The sequence below is a fragment of the Cucurbita pepo genome, chromosome 6 (genome assembly GCF_057944985.1).
Source record: "Cucurbita pepo subsp. pepo isolate OVF chromosome 6, ASM5794498v1, whole genome shotgun sequence".
Classification (NCBI taxonomy): domain Eukaryota; kingdom Viridiplantae; phylum Streptophyta; class Magnoliopsida; order Cucurbitales; family Cucurbitaceae; genus Cucurbita; species Cucurbita pepo.
This window is the reverse complement of record NC_141803.1, coordinates 4,120,788-4,143,532: the sequence shown is the minus strand read 5'-3', so window position 1 is coordinate 4,143,532 and position 22,745 is coordinate 4,120,788. Positions and strand designations below refer to the sequence as shown.

At 38.5% G+C, this 22,745-nt stretch overlaps 4 protein-coding genes across 9 annotated transcripts; 2 read left to right on the top strand and 2 right to left on the bottom strand.

The window, feature by feature from the left end:
* Nucleotides 1-1,246: 1,246 nt before the first annotated feature.
* Nucleotides 1,247-3,028, top strand: LOC111796723 (basic leucine zipper 61). Its single transcript, XM_023679466.2, has 4 exons — nucleotides 1,247-1,870; nucleotides 2,036-2,126; nucleotides 2,211-2,337; nucleotides 2,448-3,028. The coding sequence occupies exons 1-4, from the start codon at nucleotides 1,254-1,256 to the stop codon at nucleotides 2,627-2,629; spliced, it is 1,017 nt and encodes a 338-aa protein (XP_023535234.2). The 5' UTR covers nucleotides 1,247-1,253; the 3' UTR covers nucleotides 2,630-3,028.
* Nucleotides 3,029-3,599: 571 nt separating this feature from the next.
* On the bottom strand, nucleotides 3,600-8,587 carry LOC111796576 (glutamate receptor 2.5). 4 transcript variants are annotated; one of them, XM_087124907.1, is made up of 7 exons: nucleotides 8,220-8,587; nucleotides 8,017-8,136; nucleotides 7,649-7,867; nucleotides 5,387-6,630; nucleotides 4,979-5,291; nucleotides 4,493-4,890; nucleotides 3,601-4,412 (listed from the first exon to the last, which is right to left on the bottom strand). In XM_087124907.1, exons 3-7 carry the CDS (start codon nucleotides 7,836-7,838, stop codon nucleotides 4,014-4,016), a joined length of 2,544 nt encoding a protein of 847 aa, XP_086981033.1. In that variant the 5' UTR covers nucleotides 7,839-7,867; nucleotides 8,017-8,136; nucleotides 8,220-8,587; the 3' UTR covers nucleotides 3,601-4,013. The 4 variants fall into 4 exon arrangements, with proteins under 4 accessions (XP_023535026.1, XP_086981033.1, XP_086981032.1 ...); XM_087124906.1 differs by having other exon boundaries at nucleotides 8,017-8,587; XM_023679258.2 differs by lacking the exons at nucleotides 7,649-7,867; nucleotides 8,017-8,136; nucleotides 8,220-8,587 and adding an exon at nucleotides 6,723-7,619 and having other exon boundaries at nucleotides 3,600-4,412.
* An 849-nt stretch (nucleotides 8,588-9,436) lies between these two features.
* On the bottom strand, nucleotides 9,437-13,448 carry LOC111797069 (glutamate receptor 2.8). 3 transcript variants are annotated; one of them, XM_087125069.1, is made up of 7 exons: nucleotides 12,772-13,448; nucleotides 12,541-12,629; nucleotides 12,421-12,470; nucleotides 11,077-12,311; nucleotides 10,613-10,925; nucleotides 10,106-10,503; nucleotides 9,437-10,013 (listed from the first exon to the last, which is right to left on the bottom strand). In XM_087125069.1, exons 4-7 carry the CDS (start codon nucleotides 12,292-12,294, stop codon nucleotides 9,618-9,620), a joined length of 2,325 nt encoding a protein of 774 aa, XP_086981195.1. In that variant the 5' UTR covers nucleotides 12,295-12,311; nucleotides 12,421-12,470; nucleotides 12,541-12,629; nucleotides 12,772-13,448; the 3' UTR covers nucleotides 9,437-9,617. The 3 variants fall into 3 exon arrangements, with proteins under 3 accessions (XP_086981195.1, XP_023535729.1, XP_023535728.1); XM_023679961.2 differs by having other exon boundaries at nucleotides 12,421-12,629; XM_023679960.2 differs by having other exon boundaries at nucleotides 12,421-13,448.
* Nucleotides 13,449-17,709: 4,261 nt separating this feature from the next.
* Nucleotides 17,710-22,076, top strand: LOC111797618 (sodium/calcium exchanger NCL). Its single transcript, XM_023680675.2, has 7 exons — nucleotides 17,710-18,285; nucleotides 19,112-19,297; nucleotides 20,334-20,515; nucleotides 20,669-20,814; nucleotides 20,907-21,183; nucleotides 21,264-21,572; nucleotides 21,656-22,076. Exons 1-7 carry the CDS (start codon nucleotides 17,886-17,888, stop codon nucleotides 21,902-21,904), a joined length of 1,749 nt encoding a protein of 582 aa, XP_023536443.1. The 5' UTR covers nucleotides 17,710-17,885; the 3' UTR covers nucleotides 21,905-22,076.
* Nucleotides 22,077-22,745: the final 669 nt, after the last annotated feature.

The window sequence follows — 22,745 nt, the reverse complement described above, 5'->3', positions numbered from 1 at the left end:
CACATCGATGGGAGGAAGGAAAGAGTGCCAGCGAGGACGCTCCACCCCGAAGGGGGTGGATTGTGATGAAGAGGACAATATCTGGGCATTATATATATATATATATATTAATTATGCTAGGTTGGAATTTATAGATTTATACTTTTTTTATTATTATTATTATTTATAAAAATAACTATAAAATTGGAAGCTAAAATATAAAATAGGAAAACATAAAAACATTTAACTTTTAATTGTAAAGATAAGGAGAGGGATGTGAAGGCCAAGGGTCACATCGGCACGTGGTGTCTGATACCTTTTATATAAAATATATATATATATACATTTATTTTTATTTTTATTTTATTAATTGGAATTTTTATTTTTAAAATTATTAAGAAGAAAAAAAAAAAAAAAAAAAGGAAAAAATAAATAAGAATGGCCTGTGTTGTATCCACCCCTCCCCACAGCTGTTGCTAGCTGTCCCTAATCCCACCCCCATGTGACCCACTTTCCCCCCTCTCTCTTCCTATGCCTTTGGGGTCTTGAATTCAATTACATCAAAGTAAATTTAAAAAAAATGCTAAGATATTCTCGTGACATTGTCTATTTTGAGCCTAAGCTCGAAAAGGTATATTCTTTACGTATAAACTCATGATTTAACCCTTAATTAGTCGACGTGGGATTTCTTTTGTAACAACCCAAGTCCACCACTAGTAAATTGTGAGATCCTTCATTGGTTGGAGAGGAGAACGAAACCTTGTTTATAAGAGCGTGGAAACCTCTCCTTAGCAGATACGTTTTAAACTATAATGGGTCAAAGCAGACAAACAATATCTGCAAACAGTGGGCTTTGATTGTTACAAATGATATTAGATCCAGTGGGCCGTAGGGGGTGAATTGTGAGGTCACGTATCGATTGGGAAGGGGAAGTGGGGTTGGATAAACATTCCAAGGGTGTGGAAACCTAATCAAGACACATTTTAAAAACCTTGAGAGAAAGTCTATTATAGAGGAAAGTATAAGGAAGACAATATCTGCTAGCACTAGACTTGTACCATTACACATGATATTAGAGCGGGCGTGTGCGAGCGAGAACGTTGAGTCCTCAAAAGAGTAGATTGTGAGATCCCACGTCCAGGTCGGGGAGGTGGTTAAAGTCATGTTTTTTAATTCTTTCACTAAACCCACTTTGTTTTTTTCTCTTGAATTGGTAAAATTTGGGTGTAATTGGTGATTATGAGTGCACCATTATAAACACCAATTCCCTGTATATGAATGCCAGTGTGTGTCTTAAATTATATACCAATATGGCTCAATTTCCCCCAAAAATACCATCTTTCCCTCAAAATTGGCCTCATTTTCCTCCACCTTCAATGCCCAACTTTTCTCCATCTCCTCCGCCCCACCCACCGCCCTCCGCCCACCATACCTCCTCCTGGGTCGACGACTTTCTCGACTTCTCCACCGCCCGTCGCGGCCTTCACCGGAGATCCATTAGCGACTCCATAGCCTTCCTCGAAACCCCATTTTCCGATGAATGTCGCAACTCCTCCTCCTCCTCCGCCGCCGCCGCCGCTTCCGCCTCCGCCCTTCTACATGCTCCTCCTCCCTTCGACCGCCTTGACGACGACCAACTCATGTCCATGTTTTCCGATGACATTTCCATGCCGCTTCCGCCCTCGTCGTCGAATCCCTCCACCCCCTCTGACCAGAATAGTAACAACGACGAGAAAACAACCCCGTCGGAACACCCACCCCCTCCTCCACATCTGAAGAATGAACCTGGTGAAGTCGAAAGCTCCCCTTGTCAACTACCGCAGCTATCTCAACCTCCGCCGTCCTCCGCCGCCGCCGGCGATAACACCATTGATCCCAAGCGAGTTAAGAGGTAATCAATCCCATAAATCAATCAATTCCAAAAAAAAACACACACACACACACACAATTTAAAACAATATTTTTAATAACCTTCTAATTAATTTATGATCATAGCCACTACGTAATTAATAACATAATTAGGAAAATTAATGATTAGTGTTGTAATTTTTTTCAGAATTTTAGCGAATCGACAATCAGCACAAAGGTCGAGAGTCAGAAAATTACAATACATTTCTGAGCTCGAGCGGAGTGTAACTTCATTACAGGTACGGATAATTTCTTTTTTTTTTTTTTAATTAATTAATCGTTAATCATAATTAATTAAGTTTAATTATTGGGTATTATGGCAGACTGAAGTATCAGCATTGTCCCCAAGAGTGGCATTTTTAGACCACCAAAGATTGATTCTAAACGTTGATAACAGTGCTCTGAAGCAGAGGATTGCAGCCTTGGCTCAAGATAAGATTTTCAAAGATGGTAATTTTATTATTTATTTAAAAAAAAAAACCCTTTTTTTTAATATATAATTCAATTTTAAAAAATGGGTTTTTTTTTTTTTTTTTTTTTTTTTTAATAATTTTTTTCAGCTCATCAAGAGGCATTGAAGAAAGAAATAGAGAGATTGAGGCAAGTTTACCACCAACAAAGTTTGAAGAAAATGGGCAGCAATCAAAACGGGGTGGCGGCGCCGCCGCAGCAGCCACCGTCTTCAGGGGAAGGTGCTCCGCCGCAAGCGGCTGTGACGGAGAAAGAGCAGGCTGTAAGTTGACTGTGGAGTGAACGAATGAATGAATGCTAACAAAATGGACGGACTTCTTCACGTGATTTGCTTCCAATTTCCACTTGGATGTTTACGTGGTGGGGCCCACTTGACAGCTCGATATTCAACGGTCAGCCTGTTGACACGTGGATGAACATGTTTTTTTTTTATAATTTTTTTTTAACCCCAAAATGGAAAAAAAAAAAGAAAAGAAAAGAAAAAGAAATAACTATCGGTGTGGATCTGTTGGGGCAACTGACAGCTGGCTTTCTTTTACTATTTTTTTAAGATAGAATTTTTATTATTTTTTTTATTAAAAAAAAAAAGATTATTGGGTTTTATTTTAATTTTTTAAGGGTGGATTTATTAATTGGATTAATTAATGTATTCAGCAGACATTGTCAGGAATTGTTTGAATCTTTATTTTATTATATGCTTTTCTTCTCTAGCTGCTCCAAATTATGTGAAGATGTTCTTTATTATTATTTTATTTATGATATTTTTCTATTTTTTAGCATTTCAAAATTAATTAACTCATTAATATAAATATGTATCGACCTAAGTTCATAATTTGAAATGCAGATTCCACACATAGTCTTGAAATTTCCTCGCTCGTAAACAGGCCTCATTAAAAAATGAGAACTCAACCAGTTCCAACAACTATATCTACCGGATGAGGGTGAATATAGGTAGAGACCAGATCGCTTGGTTCGAGGACCCGTTGGTCAAAGGAAATGGGAGGTTCTAATGCTGGGACAGAGCCATATGACAAAGAGAGTGTATACTCTTGAACTTCAGGGTGTTATGCACTTACAACCTCATCCTATCACCTTATGGAATAGTCATCAATTCGTATATTGAATTCATCTTTGAGGATCGATAGAGAGAAGAAGAAAACCAAAATGAAACAATAGCGAGATATGTTTCGGCAACTACTCATAAATTCGAGGATAAAATGTTATCGAACTACAAGTTACGATCGATATCGAATGTATCTTGAACATGGGAAGTTACAGAAAGTATTTCACGAGATGGAGATGGAAAAGATTGATACTCAACAATCGTTAATCTTTCGATAGTCTAAATGTTAGAACATGTCAGTCTGAATCTAAAAGACAGAGTAAGGCATTAAATTTTTACATTCTTACTAAGACTTCAAGCTACCCTTTACAGCTGTACATTATTTGCATCAGGTATCACAATTTTCTAAATATGAATTCGCAAGTGTGTCGTGCGTGAAGTTATTCAAGACAATCGTCGGTTGCGGTTCGTCGCTTACACGTCAAGAAAACGGCCTCCTGTGCTTTCCCCAGGATACTCCAAATTCAGGAGTCTAAGAGTCTATAAAACGTTCTTGATGGAAAAGAATGTGAATGAAAGATCTCACTGTTTTCTAGACCTGAATTCGCAAGTTCGTGTTGTGCACAAAGTTATACGAGGCAGTCGTCGTTTGCAGTTCGTCGCATACTCGTCGAGAAGGCGACCTCCTATGCTTTCCCCAGTGTCTCATTACAGCTATCATTAATCTCCAGATAGCGTTCTGATGAAAACTAGAGCTATGGGCATTAAAGATGAACAATGTGAGAGCTATTGTTGATACTCCTCCACTCAATACAAACAGTATAAAGAAGCTGTTGGGGCAGAGGCGTGAACCTTCCTCCTTTGCATCATCATCCTCACATGTCTCATTACCAATCATGCTATCTTCCAAAGCTTTGAACTTCCCAGTTTCAGATACCTTAAGCAATGCTTCGTTGATATCCGTTACCAACGGCGAGCCTCGTGGAAACGCCTGCACGACAGCACAAAGCATAGTTCAGAGTATTTACATATGATATGAAAAACAAGGGAATAGCAGCAACAAGGACATACAAATCCAAATCCTCCAACTTTGTAGGTTGGCCCAGAAATCATGAACTCCCTGCAAAATCTAGCAAGGAATATTTTCACAAAAGGGACTTCAAGAAAAGCAGCTGATATCTCCTGGTTTCTGAGAGCTTCAGAAAGATTGTCAGGTGTGGAGTAGTTCTTTATGTTTTCGGGTCGGAAGTGTAAAACTTCTTCCAAATATCTTTTGACAAAGGATCCTTTACCATATCCGACTAAAGCGTTTGCCCTTTGGAGCGTTTCGATATTCGATATAGTCGGTTCGAGTCTTTGAATAGTGAGCATGCTTGTAAGATTCGCGGTATATATTTGAGTTATCACGAGCGCCATAAACAACCAAACCACCATGGTCATCCGTGAAAGGTTACTATGCAGCATGTTACCTTTGGTAAACAAAAACAAGCCAATATGATGTGTTAGATTATATGTTTTCCCCCACAAATGCAGAACAAACACTCGTTAGCTGTGTACCATGTAGTGAGAAGAGAGTCGTGAAGGATGAGCAAAGCATGGTGCCAGCGTGATTAAACATCGAACCGTCGTGACATGGATAGCGACTTCGTTCTATGAACCAGACTACAAAGCCATTGTAGGCATTTATCATAGCAATTGCAATCCACATGGTTAATGTAAAGGGCTTTGTGAACAACAATGATCTGTTGCTTTTGTCTTTTCTGGTAGGAACTATCATCACCAGTCCTTCTTCGGAGTAAGGATGTGTAAAGTCGGCGTGGTCGTAGCGTCGTGATATTATGGCGATATCACCGACAGCTGCATCGAAGTTCTTCATAGACAAGCAGAATAAGGAAAGATTGTTAGTAGGAGAAACTCTTATATGCATGCAAAGAAAAGGAAGATGTTCTTGTAGTTTTTCCTTACCTTTAAGTAGATTTCATTCACCAAATCATCATATGAGCCATTGAAACGATAGAACTCGTACGACAGAGGGATGTGCAGGCTGTGTATGGTTTCTTTAAACAGATCAATTGCAAGTCCTTTGAAGGTTAAATTGTTTCCCTTAGGATCTTCTTCCACTTGTACATACTGTTTGAACATGGAACCAGTTGGCACCCCAATTCTCAATGGATTGGCATCTGTTGGTACAACCCATCCCCTTGGAGTTTCCGAAGAACCACCAGGCCAAAACACTTGGCTAAGATCCTTCATCGACGAGTTAGACGACGAATTTTCCCTCGACTCTCGTGAGAACCCTGATTTATCAGACCAGAAGCCGAGCTCCCTATAAGTCCTTCCCATGATATTGATAATCTGAAATGTATCAGCTGGGGCTAACTTTCTATCCTTGAACTGAATCATTCCACTGAGTCCTTGAAAGTCAGTGAGCTTTATTTGTTCCAACAAGTCATTACCCTTTTCTTGGATTTCACTCATTGCCATAGCTGCTGTCATTGCAGCATCATAAGCCTGTACTGCATAGATACCAGGCTCGTGCTCGTCCTCATCAGAATGCTCTAATCTAAACCGTCTTCGGAACCGAAGATGAAACTCATGAAATGGAGGCTTGTCTTCATGGTAGAAGCGTTTGACTCCAACAACTCCTTGTAATACAGAGAAGATAGAAGCATTGAAAGAATGTGCAAGGCTTGTGAAAGAATCAGTAGTGATCCAAACGTAGCCATTTCCCATCATTCCCATCTCGTTTGCTGTCTCAAATAGACGCAATGCCAACTTGAATGGCAAATGAACTACAAAAACTCTGCTTGACCCTCTTCTTAGCCTCTCCAATTCTTTGGTGAATGAATCAGAATCAAATTGTGAGAGACCAACAAATTCACTTACTTCAGCTCCTACGTCTTTGAGGGCATGAACAAGATGAGGAAATATTTCAGTGGTTGAGAAATCTCTATCTTCATATATAACATTGACTAGGTGCCAATCCCATGAACCGATGATACCAGCTATGGCTCTCATTTGATTTAACTGGGAGGGAGAAGCTTGGACCAAGAATTTGAACCTCTCATTTGCCCACTTTGGTATTTCATTAGCTAACGTTAGAACCGGAGTCTGCTTCTCATTTCCGACCTCGGAAACTATGGATGTCGCTTCCCAGGTTTGAGGTCCTATAAGAACCTGAACTCGTTGCATACTGATGAGTTCTTTAGCTGCAAGTTCAACAACTTGGTTAGATTGTGCTAAAGTTATAAACTCACTTTGAAGCATAGGAAGTAGCTTGATTAAACCAAAGTGAACAAACCAGGAATCTTCATACTTCAAAATAGTTCGATGGATACGAACAAGAAGGCATTTTGTGAGATCCAACATCGGTTGAGGAGGAGAACGAAAGATTCTTTATAAGAGTGTGAAACCCTCTCCCTAGCAGACGCGATTTAAAAACCTTGAGGGAAAGCCTGGAACGGAAAGCACAAAGAGGACAATATCGGCTAGCGGTGGGCTTGGGCTATTACAAATGGTATCAAAGCCAGAAAATGGGCGATGTGTCAGCGAGGAGTTAAGCCCTGAAGGGGAGTGGACACAAGACGGTGTGTCGGGAAGGACGCTAGGCTCCGAAGGGGGTGGATTGTGAGATTCTATATGGTTGGGGAAGAGAACAAAACATTCTTTATAAGGGTGTGGAAATCTCTCTCTAGCAGACGCGTTTTAAAAACCTTGAGCGAAAGCCCGGGAGGGAAAACCTATAGAGAACAATATCTATTAGTAGTGGACTTAAGCCGTTACAAATGGTATCAAAGCCAAACACCAGGTGATGTGTCAGTGAGGAGGCTAAGCCCCGAAGAGGGGTGGACATGAGGCGGTGTGCCACCAAGGACGCTGGGCCCCGAATGGGGTGGATTGGGGAGTCCCACATCGATTGGAGAAGGGAACGAGTGTCAGCGAGGACGCTAAGCCTCGAAGGGGGTGGATTGTGAGATCCCACATCGGTGAACGAGTGTCAGCAAGGACACTGGGCCCCAAATGGGGAGTAGATTGTGAGATCCCACATGGTTGGGGAGGAGAACGAAACATTCTTTGTAAGGGTGTGAAAAACTCTCCCTATCATACGCGTTTTAAAAACTAAGGGGAAGTCCGGAAGGCAAAACCCAAAGAGGACAATATCTACTAGCGGTGGACATGAACCGTTACACATTCAATTAAGATTAAAGAAGAAATCTAAACTCTTACCTGCAAGAGCTGCAAGATTGGGATCACTTTTGTAGTCTCTGATAACAAGACTAAAGCTCTGATTCCTGGAGGAGTTAAAATCTTCAACAGCCATCTGCATAGCCAACATCTCTTCCTTACCAATCCTAGAACTCTCGTCTACAATGACCCCAATTCTGCCCTTTCCACTATCATCCATCGTCAAGTTCATGTTCCCTTCAGTTTCATGCCCCCAAGAAACTACCAAAGCAACCAAGAAGAAAGAAAACAGAGCAGGGAACAGTCCCATTTTTCATAAAGACATAAGCCCCCTATCCTTTATCTTGTAAGGCAACTAATAAGAACAATACATTTTTGGCTGACTAACTTCAGAGAGTTCTTGACTCTACCTAGAACAATGAGTGGATGAAGCTTGACAATCCCCTTTAAATTCTAAGAACCATGAAAAGGCATTGATTATTTGATAGCACTTTGGTAAATATAGTGTTCAGACAGCACAATGAAACAATCTACACCATTCAAACAACTCAATGAACAAAAAGAACTGAGAAAATGGATTCAAATCAGAAATTCCATTAGAAACAGAGGTTACCCATTTTGTGATCTCCATCTCAGATTCAATACAGAGCACAAGCATTAGAAGATATAAATGAGGGGAAAAGGAAGGAAACATTAGAAAGAAGATGAACAATATTCAAAGATGAAATAGAGACAAGAGTGAATAAATAATTAATAAACGATTGACTTTCCTGGTCGCGAGTCATCGCCATGGACGAGAATCTCTGAAGCTTGTTCGTAATATTCAAATGGGTAAGTTGAATCTTTCAAGCTTACTCCATTTTTTTTTCAAATTTCTTGAAGGGTTTTCGTAGATTTCTCCTTTGGACTTCGCCAGAGTTTGAGGAATTATTTTGGGCATTTAATCCCGTTCTTGTATGGCCATTTTTTCGTCAATGCTCTTGAGACTTGGTCTTAATTATGAACAATAAATTTTAAAATATTTTATCTTAAAGAATAATTAAACTTTTTTTTCTCCAAAAATCACATAAAAACTTTAGAATTATAGCGATGATCATTCAAATACACTTTTCACCGATGTGATGTGAAGCTGTAATCGGAATAAAAATACACTGCAATGGTTCTATCATAAACATATTCCTAGACAAATTATCTTTAGCTTCACCTTGTTCTCGAAAAAGACTAGCAATTTGTTAGCAGTGCCACCACTCGGTTACGTATGGGGCACGCTCCTGTACATGTTAGAAACTTTAGGTCTTCCGTCTCCTCAAATTCTAAAATAGCTCTTCCTCAACTTACACTACTTACCGTCAATTTGCTACTTCTGTCTATTCCCATGACACCCTAACTTCTTTTCCCACCAATTCGGGTTTAGACACGTTCATTTTAGCTATTTATTACAGTTTTTTATCAAGCCTCGTCATTTGAATTGGAAGTAAATGATGAACTTAAAGATTCAAACAACGTCCGCATAGTCTAGAATTTAAGAATTCAAAGTGTGATTAAATTATACGTTAACGGAGTATTGACAAAACAATAATTTTCTATGGAATAGTAATGAATTTGACATGTAGTGTGGAAAATGGACATAGGTGATGCCACAAATTCATAAAATACAAGTTGAACTAAAAAATAGTACAATTTGACCGAGTCGTGGTCGAGATATGAGAAGATTTCATTATGACCGAATATAGTCTCTCATATTACTTATCCAACTAAATAACTACAAATAAGAATTTGAACCTTCGACCTTCGACCTCAGACCAAATAGCTATATTCATACTAAAGTGATTCAAAAAAACTAAACCCCAGGGGATGTGTGAGCTGTTCATTGGATCAAAGAATAAATTTTTACATATCAACCTATGAAAAATTGTTAATAATCTACAAGGTTTTCCATATTTCCCACTAAAGCTACCTAGTCATCTTCTACCCATAATTCTACTTAAAACAAAACTGAACCATATACAGTTTACTGGACCTGAATTTGCAGGTTTGTAGCGTTTGGGAAGATCTTTGGGACGGTTAGCAGCACGTCGTTTGGTTGTCGAGAAAATTCCCTCCTGTGATTTCCCCAGTTCTTGATTACAGCTAACATTAATCTCCAAAGAACGGTCTGTTGAAGAAATGATTTATGAACACTGATAGTGTACAATGTCAATGCTAATGTTGATACTCCTCCACTTAATACAAATAGTAAAAAGAAGCTATTGGGGCTGAGGCTTGAACTTTTCACTTTTGCTTCCCTATCCTCACATTTCTCCCTAGCAATCATGCTTTCTTCCAACTCTCTATACTTGCCACTTTCAAATACCTTAAGCAGTGCTTTGTTAACGTCGTGTAACAGCGGAAAGCCTCTCGGAAACGCCTGCAAGACGTCGCGAAGCAAGAACGTAAGTTAATCTAGAGAACAGAGGATTAAATGAGATGAAAGGCAAACGTAGAAGCAATATATCTTACAAATCCAAATCCTCCAACATGGTAGGTTGGTCCAGAAATCATGAATTCATTGCAAAATCTTGCGAGGAATAGTTTTGCATAAGGGACTTCAAGAAATGCAGCTGCTATCTCCTGGTTTCTGAGAGCCTCAGCTAAATCGTCTTGGGCAGTGTAGTTTTTTATATTTTTGGTAGGGAATTCCAAAACTTCTTCCAAATACCTTTTGACAAAGGTTCCTCTGCCGTTTCCCACATATGCATTCATTTTCTGGAGAGTCTCAATATTCGATATAGTCGCCTTGAACTTTTGAACAGTGAGCATGCTGGCAAGATTAGCTGTGTATGTCTGAGTTACCACAAGTGCCATGAATAGCCACGCCACCATAGCCATCCGCGATAAGTTACTGTGCAGCCTATTGCCTTTTGTCAAGAAAATCAGCCAAAACAATGTTAGATTATCTGTTTTGTTTTATTTTTTCCAAATGGAGAAGCAAGAATGACAAGAAAACTCATCAGTTTTGTTAGTTACCGTGCAAGGAGAAGAGAGTGGTGAAGGATGAGAAAAACATGGCTCCAGCTTCATCAAGCATTGAACCATCATGTTCAGGATAGTGACCTCGTTCTATGAACCACACGACAAAGCCATTGTAGACGGTTACCACAGCAATTAGAATCCACATGGTCACAGTAAAGGGCTTTGTGAACAACAATGCTTTGTTGCTTGTGTCATTTGTGGTAGGAACTATCATCACCAGTCCTGCTTCAGAGTAAGGATGTGTAAACTCGGCATGTTCATAGCGTCGTGATATTATGGCTATATCACCTATAACTGCGTCAAAGTTCTTCATAGACAAGCAGAATAAGGAAAGATTGTTAGTATTATGTGTAACGCAACTAAAATAGAAAAATCTTCTATCAAGTTATGGCTGCTTTGTTTAGAAACTCTTATAAGCATGCAAAGAAAGGCAAGTTGTTCTTGCAGTTTTTCCTTACCTTTAAGTAGATTTCATTCACCAAATCATCATATGAGCCATCGAAATGATAGAACTGGTACGACAGAGGGGCGTGCAGGATGACTAATGTTTCTTTAAACAGATCAACTGCAAGTCCATTGAAGGCCTTATGATCTTCTTCCACTTGTACATACTGTTTGAACATGGAACCAGTTGGCACCCCAATTCTCAATGGATTGGCATCTGTTGGTACGACCCATCCCTTTGGAGTTTCAGAAGATCCACCTGGCCAAAACACTTGGCTAAGATCCTTCATCGACGAGCTAGAAGACGAATTTTCCCTCAACTCTTGCGAGAATCCTAATGTATCAGACCAGAAGCCTAGTTCCATATAACTCCTTCCCAAGGTATTGATAATCTGAAAAGTATCAGCTGGGGCCAATTTTCTGTCCTTAAACTGAATCTTTCCACCGAGTCCTTGAAAGTCAGTGAGCTCTATTTTTTCTAACAAGTGATCATTGCCCTTTTCTTGGATTTCACTCATTGCCATAGCTGCTGTCGTTGCAGCATCATAAGCCTGTACTGCAAAGATACCGGGCTCGTTGTTGTCCTCATCAAAATGCTCTAATCTAAACCTTCGACAAAACCGAAGATAAAAGTCACGATATCGAGGATTTTTTTCTGGGAAGTAGCTCTTGACTCCAACAACTCCTTGTAGTACAGAGTTGATAGAAACATTGAAAGAATGTGCAAGGCTTGTGAAAGTATCGGTGGTGATCCATACATAGTCCTTTCCCATCATTCTCATCTCTTTTGCTATCTCGAATAAACGCAGTGCCAACTTGAATGGCAAATGAACTACAAAAATTCTGCTCGACCCTCTTCTTAGCCTCTCCAATTCTTTGGTGAATAAATCAGAATCAAATTGTGAGAGACCAACAAATTCACTTACTTCAGCTCCTACGTCTTTGAGGGCATGTACAAGATGAGGAAATATTTCAGTGGTTGAGAAATCTCTATCTTCATATATAACATTGACTAGGCGCCAATCCCATGAACCGATAATACCAGCTATAGCTCTCATTTGATTTAACTGAGAGGGAGAAGCTTGGACCAAGAATTTGAACTTCTCGTTTGCCCACTTCGGTATTTCGTTAGCTAACGCTAATACCGGAATCTGCTCCTCATTTCCAACCTCCGAAACTACGGATGCCACTTCCCAGGTTTGGGGCCCTATAAGAACCTGAACTCGTTGCATACTGATGAGATCTTTAGCTGCAAATTCAATAGTTCATTTTAGATTGTGTTTCGATGATAAACTCTGTTTAATGATAGAAAGTAGCTGGAAACTTAAATTGATATGAACAGAAATAAGAACTCTCACCAGCTAGAGCTGCTAGATTGGGATCACTTCTGGAATCTCTAACGACGAGACTGAAATTTCGATTGCTCAAGGAGTTAAAATCCTCTATAGCCATCTGCATAGCTAAAATCTCTTCCTTACCAATCCTAGAACTCATATCTACAATGGCTCCTATCCTGCCCTGTTTACCATCAACCATTGTTGAGCCCGCAGTTCTTTGAGTTTCATGCCTTCCAGAAACCATGGCAGCAAACAACAACAAGAAAGAAAACAGAAAGTGAAGCTTTCCCATTTCTTATGAGAATGATAGGCATAAGCCAAAGGCTTCGCTCTCTCCCTCCCAATATATACAGTGTAGCAATAAACCCCTACCATCTCTTTAAACTTCTCTTTTTTCACTCTAAGAATCCAATTGTCCACAAAATTCCAAGACTTCAAGCATTGACTCTGTCCACAAGAACATGCAATAAATCCTGACAACCAAGTTTCATTAATTCCAATTCCAACCACCATGGAAGAGTTCAATAATTTCATAAAGTTTGGGACTATCATTACAAATATTCAGACCCTTTTAATTTCTAATTCTTCAAGAACACAAACACAAATCAGAGCCAGCCGTTTCCTATTTGTACAATCCATAAACATGGAACAATGAGAATATATGGAAGCAAATAGATTAAAACCCTAAACCCAACATTTTTTTCCTCGAAACGACTTTAAATTCTTGTTCTTAAACATTTCTTCACTAACTCTGTTTTCCTTCGCCATTAAAGTATTGCGATTAACATGAATCAAACACAGATTACCAATTTGGCAATGCAATCTCAGATCAATACAAAAACGTTCGAAGATGAGTAGAATTCAAAGCAGAAAACTCCCCTTCCGGGTCATGAGTCATGCAGGAAGCAGTCTTCCAAAGTGTGTGGTGATAATTCAAAGAGAATTTGCGAAGCATTTGGCGGCACACGATCTAGTTTGCATCCCTCCCAGAAAGTGATGGTAAGCTTTCACGAAATTCCTTACCCTTCTTTTACTTTGAATTGGTCTTCCAAATTTCATTAGACCCATAGAAGACTTAAGTTTTAATATAATTTTTAAAAAAAAATCAAAATTTTGAATTTTATTATTTTATAATATTTGATAGAAATCATTACAAATAATTTCGTAATCAAAATTTTAAAAAATATGTAACATATTTATTAATTAACTATATGTATTAGTTTCGATCTATAATATAATATTTTAATAAGACGTTTAGTCTTATAATTATGGATTAATAAATACAACATTATTTTAATTAATATTATAAAATTTGAAATTTGAAGACATCTAAAAATGACGTTTTAAAATATTAAGGTACTGTTAAGAAACTGACCCGATCCAACCTAAATTATAAGGGTTGGGTTGGATTTTTTAGGACCCGATCCAATTCGGGTTGGGTATAGATTCAGTGTCGGGTCAACCCAACCCGACCCAATTATAATATAGAATGGTTGATCAAAGGGAGAGGGGGAGAACCACCACATCAAAGCCCAGGTTGGATTAGTGGGCCTGAAATTGCAGGGCCTGAAATTGCAGGCCCATTAATGGTTATAGTAAAGGAATTTTTTTTTTTTTTTTTAATTTATTTAAAACATAGTTTGTTTAAATTATTAAAGGAAAATCTCCAACGGTTAAGTTGGATTTAAAAGGATTTTCAAATTTTGGTTGGGTTCGGGTTCAAAATTCAAATTATTGAGTCAACCCGACCTAACTCGAAAATCTTAATAAAAAAAAAAGTAATAATAAAATAGGTTCAAACTCACACAGTCCAAACTCGTGAATCATCGTATGCGTCTGCCCTTACCCCTAACGAGTCTAAACTCTCACACTATCTCTTTGACTCTCTCTACTCTTTGTCTCGTAGTCTCACGCAATGTCTATCTTCGACCTAAAGGGTAACTAAGTAAGCGAAGTGAAGTCTCGACTCTCGTACTTACAGTCTCACACACTCACATCACAGTGTTCGTCGTTCAACTTCTCTCGACCTATTCTCGTCTCGTTTATGTGTGTCATCGGATGTCGAAGTCGTCCGTCTCTTTATTTCTCTGGACTCTCTTCTTAGTTCCATTTCTCCGCTCAACCTCATCTCCATGTTTCTCGTCGAACGTCGTCATCGACTGTCTCTCCGTTTCGTGCTCTATTCCACTTCGTCAGACTTTTCCACTCTATGTTTGTCATCAAACTTCTCCACTCAGCCCTACATTTTCCAGTTGAGCTGGATTGAGTTATCAATCCAAACAACCGGAACTTTAGAGTTGATCCAAAAAAAATCCTTCAACCCAAGTCCAATCATGTATGCCCGTAATATAAACTAATTTAATTTAAATTGAAAAAATAAAAAATAAAATCCCAACTAAATCCATATTATTATAATATTTCCCACGACTTTAGTGACAGGTTGGTATTGATGGCCATAAATGAGATGGCAACCACCTACATACAATAATCAACTCAAATAATAATAATAATAATAATGCCACGCAATATATATATATATATATATATTTATTTTCAAATATTCATTTATATTTACATCTCAATAACTTGAAACTTTATTTAGTCGGGATAAAATAATAAAATAATAATTAAAATAAATAATACAAAAATAATTAGAACAAATAAATACAAAATAAAATTAACAAAATATTCATATTTATTTAATTCAGGTTAAACGAGAATATACACAAACAACTAAATTCATAAAAATTTCAATGAGTTCGATGAAATTAATCAAATTTATTAAATAATAGTCTTCGCGACTAAATTATTTTAAAAAATAATTTGAAAATTATTTATTAACAACCTAAAAAAAAAAGATTCCTTTTCAATTTTTTAAATAAGAAAAAGCCAAGGATGTTAGGTTGTAAAAAAATAAGATTTTATTTTAGATAAATCTTTGACCTTTCAACCCTTGTGTTTCCATTGCCGACATCCTCCAATAAGACTTGTCCCTATAACTTGCTGCCACGTCAGAGGTCGAGTCATTATCATTTATAGAGACAAAATCCTAAATAAAAGCTCTCGTGTCCACTTGTATCTGACGTGTCCACCACCATAAGCATAAATTAAGAGTCATATAATCCTCAATTTGCAATTTAATTTCCACGTCGACAAAAACTTTATTTCATTATAAAGCAATGTGAACCGATTTCAATGTATTTAATATGTTGACTTATTTTATTTATGACGTGGAAATAACCCCTTTTAAGGATCCCTTCCAATTAGTTTCCTATTTAAATATTATTTTCTTTAAATATCTTATCATTTGTATTGATTTTTTATTCATTAATTTAATTAATTTTCGGTCAATATTAAAAAAATTAACTAAAAGATTTTTATTTATTTTATTAATTAATACATAATTATAATTTAAAGGAAAAACAAAATCCAAGAAACTAGCGACAAAAAGGAATCATCAACATTTTTTTTTTTTTTTTGCAAAAATAATAAATAAGTAAATAACGATTCTTTATTATCCATAGAATATTTAACAATCATAAATAAAATATAATTTTTTTTTTAAAAAAAAGTTATAATTATCCTTACGTCTCCTTTAAAGATAATATATGTAAGTAAATCGAGTTATCGAGATGGTGCAAAAGCTAGTGACGATGTTGTAAAGGGATGCTTGGTCCGTGCTTCGTTTTTTTTTCTATTATTATTATTCCATCTACTTTTTTTTTCAATCTTTATTTTTATTTTATTTTCCTTTTTGTTTTTTTTTTAATATCATTCTTTTTTTTCAATTAAGAGGATAACTAATAATAAATTAAAATAAATATATTTAATATTGAAACAGTGAGATAAATTAATTATATTCTATTTTTAAAATACAAAATGTATAATTAATTATTTAAAGATAGTTATTCTAAATTACAATAATTGAAATTAATATATATTAATATATATATTTATTGTCAACATTTATAGGAACTTTAGTGTCACATCATGTCATTTTCTATATAACGGTTTTTTCTATGTAATAAAAAGCATATAATATGAGAATGGAGATTTTTTCAAACCCTTTTTATTTATTATTATTTTTCATTTAAATATTTCCTAAATTTTAGTCATTTATTTTGCTATATTATTTTGCGAAATTCCACTTTTGCCCTTGTGTCCTTATCATTGACGCCAAATATGGAAATATCTTATCTTATATTATTCAAAAATTTGTAACGCCCCGATGTTCAAGATTTCAAATCTAGATTCGACATGGTCATGTTACTTACTTCTAAGAGTGAAAACTATCTCCACAGACTAACACGAGTCTTTTTAAACATGTTTTGTTTACTCGTATGAAATTTTTTTAAGATGTCACATAACGTACAATTGTTAAAATGAAGCATCTATTGTGATGTCCCACATTGGTTCGAGAGGAGAGCAAACCACCATTTATAAGGGTGTGGAAACCTTCCCCTAGCAGACGCGTTTTAAACCCTTGAGGGAAAGCCTGGAAAGGAAAGCCCAAAGAGGACAATATCTGTTAGCGGTGAATCTGGGCCGTTACAAATGGTATCAGAGCCAGACTGGACGATGTGTTAGCCTTCTCGTTGTTCCCCGAAGGGGGTAGACACGAGGCGGTGTGCCAGTAAGGACGCTGGCCCCAAAGGGGGTGGATTTGGTGGGGTGGTCCCCACATCGATTGAAGGAAGAAAAGAGTGCCAACCAGGACGCTAGGTCCGAAAAGGGGAAGATTGTGATGTCCCACGTTGGTTGGGGGCCCAAAGGGGGTGGATTTGGTGGGGTGGTCCCCACATCGATTGAAGGAAGAAAAGAGTGCCAACGAGGACACTGGGTCCCAAAAGGGGAAGATTGTGACCTCCCACATTAGTCGGGGAGGAGAACAAACCGGGGGAAAAGTTTTTTAAACCCTTGAGGGGAAGTCTAGAAGGGAGGGGAAAAGTTTTTTAAACCCTTGAGGGGAAGTCTAGAAGGGAAAGCTCAAGGAGGACAATATCGGCTAGCCGTGATATGCGCAGTTGCATCTACATTACATTATTGGAAGTCTAGAAGGGAAAGCTCAAAGAGGACAATATCGACTAGACGGAAAATCCCAAAAAGGACAATATCTACTAGCCGTGATCTACGCCGTTGCATCTTATTACATTAGAGTATCTGATTGGAGTTAAAAGTTTTATTCTCTATCCTTGACTAAAATTATTAAAATTATTATTTATTGGTTGAATTTTTAGTTTTTATAACAAAAAGAAAAACAGATAATATTGAGTGTTTATAATTAAAAATCATTCATCTTCCTTATAGAAAGGATCGGCTTCTGAGCGTTGTAAGACAGAGACGCGGTTGCAACGCTGAGCCCAACAATTTTGAGTCTCAATCTCTCTCTGTCCCAACCAATCCTTCTTTTTAAGCCATACCCACCAAATTCGTCCCCATACCCACTTCATCTCTCTCGCTGGAGTTCCGGATTTTGCCTCAAAATCATGTCCAGAACTCCTCTGCATCTCGTCTTCCTCCTCTGTTTCCTCATCCTTTGTGTCCAATCCCACAGCTCTCGATTCGCTTCCATTTCTTCCTCCTCCTCCGATCTGGTTTCCGATGGCGTTAATGACTTGCAGGAACCCTCTTATCTGCGCCTCAATACGCTTTCTTCAAACTCTGCACCGGAGGAATCTTGCGAGCAGTCTTATGGGTTTCTCCCCTGTACCACCTCTGTTTTGGGGAATATGTTTTTGATTATCGTTTATGGGTATTTGATGTTCTTGGCTGCTAAGTACTTGTCTGCTGGAAGCGAGCTCTTGTTGGAGATTTTGGGTCCTGGAATCGTTGGGGGATTGTTCCTTCCCGCGCTTGGTGCTCTTCCTGATGCTATGCTGATTCTCGGTATTTGTTTCTTCTCACACTTTTTGTTTTGCATTTTGATGGGTTTTGACCTATAATCCAAATGTGCTGCGTAATCAAATGGATTGGCTCATACGTTTTGTCGAGAATACGATCGTTTGATTAGTGAAATTGATGTGTTGTTCTGATTTTACGATCCAGACAAAGACGATATGGATTAGTAAATCGGGTAGGGATTTGATAGCAAAATGTTTGGAGTGCAAAATAAACGATAGATCTATATTTTACTTTCGTTTTCCATTCATGAAGTGTTTGATTGCAGAAATTGAATCGGCTATTTCTTAAACGCAGCGGAAATAGAATTAGAATCTAACATAAATAGTGGGTTCTCTTTTGTTTTTTCTTGGCTACTTTTTCAATAGAAGTTTCGGTAATTTACCCCAAAAAGATTCATAAATGTTTGAGTGTTCGTTGTTTGAAGTTCTATTTGCTTCTACACTTTTACTTTATTGTGTTTGGGTTTGCTTACTTTTGTGGCTATTGATTGATATCAACTTCATCGTACCTCAATTGTTGCTGCTTTGATATAAACCTTGTCGGTTAGACCTCAACATCAAGAACAGGAACGATTCTCGTTCCTTTTTCTTGGATTGACACCTTTTTGAAAGCTTAGCCATCAGTTCCCGAACTGGGCACAATTCATTTCAAAATTTCAGTATTGCCACCTCCCCTTGTTTTCAATATGGATCGTCCTCTAATATCTGTTGTCTTTTTGTTTGTTGAAACGTTTATACTTTATTTAGTTTCTCCTGTTTCTTTATCTCTGTTCATGGTTTCTGATAACCCTCTAATTGTCTCCTTTCTATAGTTTCTGGACTTGCAGGAAGTGCTGAAGTTGCACAAAGCCAGGTCTCCGTTGGAATGGGCCTACTAGCTGGCTCAACTGTTATGCTTCTTACACTGATCTGGGGTACATGTGTGATCGTTGGGAAGTGTGACCTTGAGGGTTCGGTTGCCATTGACTCACAGGATACAAAAGGGTTTAGCTTGACTGGTAGGTCATTTTCTCTTGGTTGTGTTCACCTTCTTGGTTGTGTTCACCTTCTGTATATGTAACGCGATATTGTCCTCTTTAGGCTTTTCCTTTTGTTTTCTCAAGGTTTTTAAAACGTGTCGGTTAGAAAGAGGTTTCCACACCCTTCAAGTTTTTTAAAACGTGTCTGCTAGGAAGAGGTTTCCACACCCTTATAAAGAATGATTCGTTCACCTCTCCAACCGATGTGGGATCTCATAATTCACCCCCTTTGGGGCTAGCGTCCTCGTTGGCACTCTTTCCCTTCTCCAATTGATGTTGGACCTCCTAATCCATCCCCTCTGGGGTCCAACGTCCTTGCTGACACACTGTCTCGTGTTCACCCCCTTCGGGGCTCAGTCTCTAGCGCATCACCCGATGTCTGACTCTGATACCATTTGTAACGGCCCAAGCCCACTGCTAGTAGATATTGTCCTCTTTGGGCTTTCCCGATTTTTAAAACGTGTCGGTCAGGGAGAGGTTTCCACACCCTTATAAAGAATGTTTCGTTCTCCTCCCCAACCGATGTGGGATCTCACATTCCACCCTCCTTCGAGGCCCAGCGTCCTCGTTGGCACTCGTTCCCTTCTCCAATCGATGTGGGACCCCCCAATCCACCTCCTTCGGGGTCCATCGTCCTTGCTGGCACACCGCCTCATGTCCACCCCCTTTCAAGGCTCAGCCTCCTCGCTAACACATCGCCCGGTGTTTAACTCTGATACCATTTGTAACAGCCCAAGCCTACCGCTAGCCGATATTGTCCTTGGGCTTCCCCTCAAGGTTTTTAAAATGCCTCTGCTAGGGAGAGGTTTCCACACCCTTATAAACAATGCTTCGTTCTCCTCCCCAACCGATGTGGGATCTCACAGTATAAATACCTTCGCCAAATTCCAAGATGTCTGTTTATGTTCGTATATGCCTCTGTTTTTAGAGGGAATCTTATTCCATCAGTTGCAGTCTGTTCTTCATATACATATAGTTGATGCATAAATTTACATAGGAATTTCATCTTTGACAGAATCTGGAGTCAGCACTGATATTTGGACGAGCTATGCTGCCAGGATCATGGTTATATCTGTTTTTCCATTTTTAATAGTTCAACTTCCACAAATGCTCAATTCAACATCAGGAAGGCACTTGGCAGTGTTGATTGCTCTTATAATCTCCATTTCAATGTTCATTATCTATTGCCTTTACCAGGTGCTTTTTCTAACTCTTAAAAACCGAAATGCGTAACTCTAACTCGAACAGGCAGCTATTCTGATCTTCCCAAGTCGAAAAGTTATAGCCGGTTAAGAGTACCTTTTGAAATGATCTCGAGTTTAACCATTTCAAACTTACTCCTTTGTGCAGGTCTTCCAGCCATGGATTCAAAGGAGGAAACTTGCCTTTGTCAAGCACAAACATGTTATATTTGGACTTCTAAGACATTTAAAACAGCAAGCACTTGGAAGACTCCTGACAGAAAATGGGGAGCCAGATAAAGAGATAATAGACAAGTTCGTTGGAGCCACAAGTTCAATTCTTCATGTTTATCATTGCTTTTCTAGTTCATCACATTCTGATACTTGCTCAATAAACACAATGGCAGGCTATTCTCAAGAATCGATGAGAACAAGGATGGACGTCTTTCAGCTTCTGAACTGAGAGCGCTTATAGTCGGTATCCAGTTCGAGGAGCTCGACTTAGATCACGAAGATGCTGTTGAAAAAATACTGAATGATTTCGATACTTCTCGTGATTCCCATGTCGATGCTACTGAGTTTGGCAATGGAATCATTAAGTGGCTTTCTCAAGTACAAGGTTCAAGAACTGGCCGAGCTGATGATGGTCCTCACACAATGAAGTTCCTGCATAACTTTCATCAAGTACGTCGTAACCCGTTTGCTGCAGTTTTCCTTTTAACTTTTGAGGTCGCTTTCTGAACCACTACGTAATGTATCTACAGGAAACAAAGCGAGAGCACGATTTGTTGGATGTCGGGGAACAAAGCGACGAGGTCGTAGAGGATGTTGAGGGGGGCAAAGGGGTCTTGATCAAAGCTATACTCTTCTTGTTACTTGGAACTGCCATTGCTGCTGCGTTCGCCGACCCTTTAGTCGACGTCGTACATAACTTCTCCAATGCAACTAACATCCCGGCGTTCTTTATTTCGTTTATCGCTCTGCCATTAGCAACGAATTCCAGTGAAGCAGTCTCTGCTATAATCTTCGCAAGCCGGGACAAAAGAAAAACTGCCTCTTTAACATTTTCTGAGGTTTGTTCTGTTTTACACTTAACATTTCATTTCTTTGCTCGTACTTGGAAGAGTGGTTGAGCTCTAAGCTTTTGATGGTGCAGCTATATGGAGCAGTGACAATGAACAATGTTCTTTGCCTATCAGTCTTCTTGGCTCTTGTTTATATGAGAGGATTGGTTTGGAACTTTTCGTCGGAAGTGCTGGTCATTCTCGTCGTTACGGTTATAATGGGACTTCTCGGTAGCTTCCGAACCGCGTTCCCGCTCTGGACAGCTCTGGTGGCTCTCCTTCTCTACCCCCTCTCTCTGGTGCTGGTCTATGTTCTTGATTATGTATTTGGTTGGTCATAGATCAGGTGGTGTTTTTGAGTTATATATGCAGGAGGGGGTTTGTTCATTTAAATTTCCGGATGTTTTTGCACATACTCTCCATGTTGAGGCAATGTAATGTAATACAACTACGGTTCTGCTCTCTTTTATTTGCTTCTGATTGCAGGAAATAAATAATAGAAAGTTCATCGTCTCTTTACGAAATTTTATAAGGGTTTACTTTGTTCGAGGGCTCCAGAGAAGAAGTTGAGCCTCGATTCAGAGGAGACTATTCGAGTGTTTCATATGCCTTAATGGAGGCTCTATGGTGTATTTTGTTCGGGCTCCATAGGAGTTGAGCTTTGATTAAGGGGAGGTTGTTTGATGGCTCCATAGAACTCAGGGGAGGTTCTATGCGGCAAGCACCTGCAAGTTTAAAAATCATACGTAATAGGTGCTTCATTTTTTGCTGTGCTGTATACGTAATAGGTCAAAGCGGACAATATTTATTAGTGGTGGGCTTGACTATTACAAATGGTATTACAATCAAGTAGGTGTGCCAGCGAGAACATTGAGCCCCAAGAGAAGTAGATTGTGAGATCCCACATCGGTTAGAGAGAGTAACGAAACATTCCTTATAAATGTGTGAAAATCTCTTCCTAATAGATACGTAGGCTGACGACGATACATAATGGGCCAAAACCGACCAGGAGAGAATTGTAACATGGTTCTTCTGCCTAAGCTAGGCAACACACCAAATCCTGTCTGTGGAACATTCTTAAAAGTATCAAATAAAGAAATATATATATTATATATGTATATAAATTCACCAATTTTATTATTTATTAGATCTCAAATTAATTTTTTTAAATTTATAAATGTA

Bases quoted from the DNA above. Each gene is read 5' to 3' on its own strand.
- LOC111797069 (XM_023679960.2), bottom strand. From the start codon at position 12,691: ATGGGAAAGCTTCACTTTCTGTTTTCTTTCTTGTTGTTGTTTGCTGCC. The intron at 10,504-10,612 runs GTAACTAACAAA...TCTTGACAAAAG, and splicing joins CACTCTCTTCTCCTTGCACG to GCAATAGGCTGCACAGTAAC. The intron at 10,014-10,105 runs GTAAGATATATT...GACGTCTTGCAG, and splicing joins ATGTTGGAGGATTTGGATTT to GCGTTTCCGAGAGGCTTTCC.
- LOC111797618 (XM_023680675.2), top strand. From the start codon at position 17,886: ATGTCCAGAACTCCTCTGCATCTCGTCTTCCTCCTCTGTTTCCTCATC. The intron at 21,184-21,263 runs GTACGTCGTAAC...ATGTATCTACAG, and splicing joins TCCTGCATAACTTTCATCAA to GAAACAAAGCGAGAGCACGA. The intron at 21,573-21,655 runs GTTTGTTCTGTT...TTGATGGTGCAG, and splicing joins CCTCTTTAACATTTTCTGAG to CTATATGGAGCAGTGACAAT.
- LOC111796576 (XM_023679257.2), bottom strand. From the start codon at position 7,916: ATGGGACTGTTCCCTGCTCTGTTTTCTTTCTTCTTGGTTGCTTTGGTA. The intron at 5,292-5,386 runs GTAAGGAAAAAC...TTGTCTATGAAG, and splicing joins TGAATGAAATCTACTTAAAG to AACTTCGATGCAGCTGTCGG. The intron at 4,413-4,492 runs GTATGTCCTTGT...GCTGTCGTGCAG, and splicing joins AAGTTGGAGGATTTGGATTT to GCGTTTCCACGAGGCTCGCC.
- LOC111796723 (XM_023679466.2), top strand. From the start codon at position 1,254: ATGAATGCCAGTGTGTGTCTTAAATTATATACCAATATGGCTCAATTT. The intron at 1,871-2,035 runs GTAATCAATCCC...AATTTTTTTCAG, and splicing joins GATCCCAAGCGAGTTAAGAG to AATTTTAGCGAATCGACAAT. The intron at 2,127-2,210 runs GTACGGATAATT...GTATTATGGCAG, and splicing joins GGAGTGTAACTTCATTACAG to ACTGAAGTATCAGCATTGTC.